General features: G+C 39.1%; 1 protein-coding gene across 1 annotated transcript in view; it reads right to left on the bottom strand.

Moving 5' to 3' along the window:
- LOC144978840 (uncharacterized) overlaps positions 1-7,500 on the bottom strand; it is a 30,032-nt gene that overhangs the window by 8,534 nt on the left and 13,998 nt on the right. Inside the window, exons 6-9 of the mRNA XM_078925395.1 lie at positions 7,235-7,348; positions 3,254-3,367; positions 1,771-1,884; positions 829-1,008 (exon numbers count right to left, since the gene is read on the bottom strand). Coding sequence (XP_078781521.1) covers positions 829-1,008; positions 1,771-1,884; positions 3,254-3,367; positions 7,235-7,348 — 522 coding nt within the window. The remainder of the gene's footprint in view (positions 1-828; positions 1,009-1,770; positions 1,885-3,253; positions 3,368-7,234; positions 7,349-7,500) is intronic.

Genomic DNA, 7,500 nt, shown 5'->3' on the forward strand with positions numbered 1-7,500 from the left:
CATTAGATTCATGGAGCCGGAGTTTATCCCGGTTTCAATAGCGTGAAACGAACAACAGCAATTGCTTGCTACCCTTTGGATAGGATGCTAGTCTATGGCAAAGTACTTTCCGCTAGATCTTTCAGATCCAGCTACCCAATTTCTGCTGGGTGGACAGGAAGGGGGCGGGGGCGGGGGGGGGGGAGAAAAACATCTCAGCTGAATCCAAGAACGATCTCGGTCCCTTTGCGTGTGAAGCGAGTGCTCTACCAACTGACCCCCGTATCTTAGAGGTACGGCTTATTATTTTCTATCTGTTGTGTAGTTTGTAAGTTTTGTTCACTTGTAGAAACAAGCTAAAGTTTAGAAATAGTTTGTTCTTTTATAGGAGTTGTCTTTCTTTGTGCCTGGATGGAAAAGCTGTAAGCTGTCTCGTTTTGTCTCGTGTCAAGAGGTGGCAAGCGTGGACAGTTGCTGGATGGGTGATAGTGATCATGGAAAAATCTGGACTCTACGTGGTATTCTTGGGCAAGGCACTTAACACACATTATATCACTCGACCCAAGTGTTAATGAATACCTTGGTATTGGCAGTGGCGGATATTGTAAGAGTGTTAGTGTTAAAAAAGACGAAGAGCTGGCATCGTTTGAAATGGAAACATGGTTCCATGTGGCCTGCTGGGGAAATAGATGAAACATTTGTGAAACGCATTGAGCGTGGTATATCCTTGAAAATGCTCTATATAAATATTCATATATTTTTAGTTATCACAGTAATGGACATAACCAAGGGCACAATTGGAGATAAACGCATCCCCCCTATAGAATAGAAAGAGATAGTTTTACTTACCTCCATTGTGGCAAGGGAAAGAACTACAAGCATCTGTAGGTTCCTCACACAGACTTCCTGTGTAGCCAATGGGGCATTGACACGTGAACTCTGACCCTTCACCTTGCTGACATTTTCCATTGTTTTGACAGGGGTCGTTCCGGCACGGGTCGAGTTGTAACACAGTCTCACAGTTATTGCCTGGGGAAAACGTGAGTCACAGTTATGTTGGTGGAGGGATCGACCTTAAACATCGTTAACTTATAGCCTGACACTAAACCCCACTATGAAACATGCTTTGGCGTCATTTTCATGTTTATGGAATGCCTAGAAGCCACAGTTAACTTATAGCCTGACACTGACCAAAAAAATGACGTCAAAAGACGAATCTTGGCCACAAAAGTAATCAAATTGTGAGTTGTATTCAACAGTTCAACATATAGCCTGACACTAGAACCCTCTGGGACTGGCAATTTGGCGTCATTTTTAGGTTTGTGTAGCATCTAGTGAGTTGTCGTTAGTAGAGCTCAAGGAAACAAATGATTTCATTGGTTGAACTATTGAATATAACTCACGATTTTGTTTTGTTTTGTTGGTTTTTTTTGTGGCAAAAGACTGGAATTTCGACGTCATGTTTTGGTCAGTGTGAGGCTATAAGTTTACGATGGCTACGATCAGTGTCCGGTGTGGGTTAGCCCTAAATTCAGCTTAAAATTGAGCTTTTATATAGCGCAATATCCACTAAAATGTGCTCAAAGCGCTTTACAAGGGGTCCCTGGTCAACAGCAACATTTAACATGTAGGACGGAACATGACGCCTGTCAGGCGATATTACAATTTTTCGGACAAAGACAACGCTGTTAACGGCCGCCAGTTACTCATTTTACACCTGAGTACGGTGAGAGAATGTGAGTAAAGAGCCTTTTCCAAGGACTCAACTATGCGCCGAGCCCTAATACTTACTGTCCGTCCCAGGTGGACATGTACATGTGTAGCCATCCTCCAGGTTGATGCATTGACCTCCATTCTGACACGGTCGACTTGCACAGTTGTCCAGAAGAGTCTCGCAGTTCCTACCTGGGAATTATAGATAGAACGAAATTAACGTCACTCAGCTCTTGGTTGTTGTTTTAAAGTAATCTCACTAAATTCTATTAATGGACGTTTAAAGTTACCCTCAGTTTCGTGTGACGGTACCTTATGTCCGACTTTCGGATTTTGTGAGTATTTTACCAAAACGCATAGCATCAATAAGAAATATTTTAAATGTGACCAGTTACCAGAAAACAGTCAGACTCACAGATGGATGAAATTCCATTTTAAACCAAAAGTGTTATAATAAAACGTGCGGCTATGTGGTCTAGTGGTATGACACTCGCTTTCGGATCGGAAGGTCCTGGGTTCGAGCCTCGCTCGGCGCATAGTTGAGTCCTTGGAAAAGACTCTTTACTCACATTCTCTCACCGTACTCAGGTGTAAAATGAGTACCTGGCCGTTAACAGTGTTGTCTTTGTCCGAAAAATTGTAATATCGCCTAACAGGCGTCATGTCTCGTCCTACATGTTAAATGTTGCTGTTGACCAGGGACCCCTTGTAAAGCGCATTGAGCACGTTAAGTGGATATTGCGCTATATAAATGCTCAATTTTTAAAAACAAATACCAAACACGGAGCGTTTCGGACCCAAAACCCTACTTCGGCCTACAACAATAACAATAAAGAAATAAATACGTTAGTTAAAAACCAGATAGACGACAGAGAATATTTTGGTAGGTCCTTTGCTGAAAGAATCGGATCTTGGAATATATCGGGGTACTTTGAAATATTGAAAATGGAAATTATTCCGCAATATTAGAATATTGGACTTCCTGCTTATCGTGTTTCTATTTCCTGAATTGTATTGATGTTACGATAGGCATCTGTTTACATCAATGTCGTAAGGTGTCATTTCGGAATGTATCTTACCATTTGATATTTACAACTTGGAAACAGCTCTATAAAAATAATATCTCTACAAAGTAACCAATCGATCAATGTTTATTGTTTAACAAGTTTCATGCAATAGTGTTGTATGTGCTTTGTTTTATGGAAATTGTTTTAAACACTGGTGTAAAAGTATTCCTGCAGATCCATTTGGCCACGGAGCCGGAATATATCCTGGTTTCTATTGCGTGAAATGGACAATAACAATTGCGTGTTACTCTTTGGACAGGACACGAGTCTATCGAAGCGTACTTTTTGCCAGATCTAAAATACACATTAATCTAATCACTGCTGGGTGGACAAAGAGGGGGGGGGGGTCAAGGAAAAATTCGTCTGCACCCGGGATAGATCTCGGCCCCTTTGCGTGGGAAGTGAGTGCTCTACCAACTGAGCTATCGGGACCCACACAATAAAGTGTAGGTTGAATCATTTTAATCATTTTTTTCTCTAAAAGAACGTTTTACCAGTGGTGTGTTCCGGGCACATGCAGACGTGAGTCAAATGGAGATCTTGACAAATTCCACCGTTGAGACAGGGCTGGTCCGCGCACTCGTCTGTCTGAGATTCACATCCTTCACCTGGAAACCGTTAGTAAAGACAACATTCAATTTTGACCGAAGTTCTTTTAAATCTCTCCTTACCAAACATTTTCGGAATTTTACCCAAAAGTTTTACACCCCCCCCCCCCCCCCGCCTAAACAAAGACAGATTTATTTATTCAAACAAAAAAGAAAAAAGCACATTCTGTACATGATATTCTTCATCCAAATAAGCTCTACGACACAGTGTCAAGTTTTTAGAGCTATAACAAATTATTCTCTTTAACTCACTCAACCCTAACACCGACTATATCCGTAGTATAGCCGGGTTACTTTTACCCCATGGCTATTTATTACATTGTTTTGAGAAAAATTATAGGCGTAGTATCAAAGTTAATGTTTTTAGTTTTTACATGTTAATGGTAGTTGAATAAAACTATCTATGTACATGTTTATTTTCAAGACATTTTTTCCAATTTTGAAAAGTAGGAAAAATCTCTAGGATTGAATGAGTTAAATGATGTGATGTAGAAAAGACATCAGAATGGGAACCTTGCTGGTCGAATCGTAACGAATAGGACGGTTTTCTCTATGGTTGGTGAGGAGGGGGTTAACTGTGAAGAATCGTAACGAATAGGACGGTTTTCTCTATGGTTGGTGAGGAGGGGGTGAATTGTGAAGAATCGTAACGAATGGGACGGTTTTCTCTATGGTTGGTGAGAAGGGGGTTAACTGTGAAGAATCGTAACGAATGGGACGGTTTTCTCTATGGTTGGTGATGAGGGGGTTAATTGTGAAGAATCGTAACGAATAGGACGATTTTCTCTATGGTTGGTGAGGAGGGGGTTAACTGTGAAGAATCGTAACGAATGGGACGATTTTCTCTATGGTTGGTGAGGAGGGGGTTAATGGTTGGTGAGGAGGGGGTTAATGGATGGTGAGGAGGGGGTTAATGGTTGGTGAGGAGGGGGTTAATTGTGAAGAATCGTAACGAATGGGACGATTTTCTCTATGGTTGGTGAGGAGGGGGTTAATTGTGAAGAATCGTAACGAATGTGACGATTTTCTCTATGGTTGGTGAGGAGGGGGTTAATTGTGAAGAATCGTAACGAATGGGACGATTTTCTCTATGGTTGGTGAGGAGGGGGTTAATTGTGAAGAATCGTAACGAATAGGACGGTTTTCTCTATGGTTGGTGAGGAGGGGGTGAATTGTGAAGAATCGTAACGAATGGGACGGTTTTCTCTATGGTTGGTGAGGAGGGGGTTAATTGTGAAGAAATGTGGTGTCATCTCTTCTACTTTTCCGGTTCCAACATCCTTGGAAGTGTGAATATAACAAGCCCTTCTTAGGACTAATAATGAATAATTTACACATTGAATCATAAGGTGGCATAACTAATTCAGTATCAGGACGTATAGGCAGATTCTAAGGATTGCCGAACGTAAAAGGGTGAGGATGGAAGATCTGTATTTAGACTAGACAATAAGATGCTGTCACTCTGAAACCAGAAAACCATTTATACAAGATATATATTCTGTCCTCATAAAGAGTGGTTTTACACTTCCATTGAGATTGGAACTGGTTTTTACACCACACATTTGTTCCCTGTTGTAATGAATAAAAAAGAATATAGCAGCCTTGAAAATAAAATAAATACTAAAATACGGAACATTTAGGTCTCAAATCTTTACTTTGCAGGTCTGATTACCCAAATTGTTATTATCTCATTGCTGTAAAGGAAATGCTCTCAAAGAAACGTGTACTTATTTACAGGTCTGATAACCCAAATTGTTATGGACCCATTGCTGGAATGAAAATATTATCAAACCACCAATTTTAAATCAAGTCCACCCTTGATAGAGGTTATCAGATCTGAAAATATATGCACATTGGTTTTTACCCTTTGGACACTCTTGTCAGTTTAGTTGATCTGACTTCATGAAATATAATCGATTATTATTGGGATAAAAACAAATTTGATAATCGATTATATTTGGAATAAAAACAAATTTGATAATCGATTATCTTTGGGATAAAAACAAATTTGATAATCGATTATCTTGGGATAAAAACAAATTTGATAATCAATTAAATTTGGGATAAAAACAAATTTGATAATCGATTATCTTTGGGATAAAAACAAATTTGATAATAGATTATATTTGGGATAAATACAAATTTGATAATCGATTATCTTTGGGATAAAAACAAATTTGATAATCGATTATATTTGGGATAAATACAAGTTTGATAATCGATAATCTTTGGGATAAAAACAAATTTGATAATCAATTAAATTTGGGATAAATATAAACTTGACCAACTGTGACCCATCGCCTCAAATAAGAATTTGACATTTTCCTGACAAAACAGACGTCAACGATTGATTTTAAAGTCAAAAAGCCCGAAATGTGAAATTGTTGATTTAGTTCCAGTAATCATATTAATGATATCAAACCATATCTTAATACCAGTAAAAGATATTTCAATTTGACCACTGTTCCTAAACTGGCCCATAACAAAAGTAACAATATTATATTGCACAGTACACATTTCCTATTCTGTGAGAAAAACAAAGGATATGAAAAAGGGAGAAACGGATAGAAGCGGAAAAGAAAATACAAAACAGTAAAATCTTTTCCTATTTTTGGAATAATACAAGGAATGCTCAGTTATATATTGTGTTTGCCACAGATTTCCTTATTAAGGGCGTTCTAAAATTCATTAGTATCTTTAACATGAATAGTTTGAAAGCTTAAACTGTTCCATGACAGTTTGGAATATCAGTGAAAATTCTTCCTAATATTTCGAGTTCATCTCCACGCCAGAATCGAATTCTTTTCTATAAAACGCAAACAATTGACCCAGCTTTCCTATTTTGAACTATAAATTCTAGTTTTAGCATCGAAACCACCTCCATATAATACCATTTCGAAGTGACATTACACAAATGTGACTTTGACTTAGTCGGTCAAGCTATCATTATTATTATTGTTGTTATTCTATCTTTAACCACATCCTCCATCACGTGACTGTCTAATTAGGTAGAATTTCTCCCACATCCACTTTTCAAACGTTTTGTTTGTAATTCGGTCAAGTGTGTCCTTCAGTCCGGTGAAACGCCAGTCGGAAGTGACGTGTTCAATTCAATATGCCAGATTTAATCATTGATTATTCACCAAAAAAAAAAAAAACACAAAACAAAATGCTTGATTTGAACAGGAGCGTCAATGTTCTTTGTGATTCCAGAAAGTTCCGTGTTTGAAAATAACGATGACATCACAAGTATACGGGCTGAGACTTGCCAAGGAATCTGTTAGAGTTTTGTTATTACAAATACAAAGGCATTTAAAAAAGACAATCTGACACCTTTTCCGATGCTAAAATCAGACTAGTATGCCATCCTCTTATGACCTCTAGTGGTTTGATACTCTCCTTTGGACCAGGAGTTCCTGGGTTCGAGTCCCGCTCTGAGTGGTGCATGGTTGAGCCCTTGTGAAAAAAAGCTCTTTACTCACATTTTCTCAACGTGGTCGGGGTGTAAATGCGTTAATAGCGTTTTCTTTGTCTGAAAATAAATTGTAAAATCGCCTAATTACTTCTTGAAAAACGCCAGACGAATATTTGGTTCGTCCATCTGTAGAAAAATCCAAGATTTAGAAGTATTCTATTTATGTTTATTTATTACGATTTATAGTTCACAGCTTATAGAGGATATATCTATTTATTATAACAAGAAATGAAGCGAGTAGGAAAGTGCTAGAAGAGAATAAAAACTTCGCGGCGGCGATGGGGGCTCGAACCCGCGACCTTACTGGTACGATATGTCCGCCTGGCCGTGGAGATGGTGACTCTAGCGTATGAGATTTCCACACATTGTCCAAGACTTGTCACTTTACGTACCTGTGAATCCGTCGTGACAAAAACAGTGGTACTGGTCCCTGAATTCGGTACAAACCCCGTTGTTGTTACAGGGGTTGCTGTCGCATGGGCTGATTCTTGTCTCACAATTTCTACCTGCGGGGGAGTGGTGATGGGTGCGGGGTGGGTGGGGGGCGGGGTGGGGGTGAGGGGTAAGATTATGCTGGACTAGAATATTATGTGCTTAAGGGCTCCTATCATCATCATCATCATCATCATCATCATCATCATCATCATCATCATCATCA

This window comes from Berghia stephanieae, chromosome 8 (assembly GCF_034508935.2).
Source record: "Berghia stephanieae isolate SIO BIC M18660-M18661 chromosome 8, UCSD_Bste_1.3, whole genome shotgun sequence".
Classification (NCBI taxonomy): domain Eukaryota; kingdom Metazoa; phylum Mollusca; class Gastropoda; order Nudibranchia; family Aeolidiidae; genus Berghia; species Berghia stephanieae.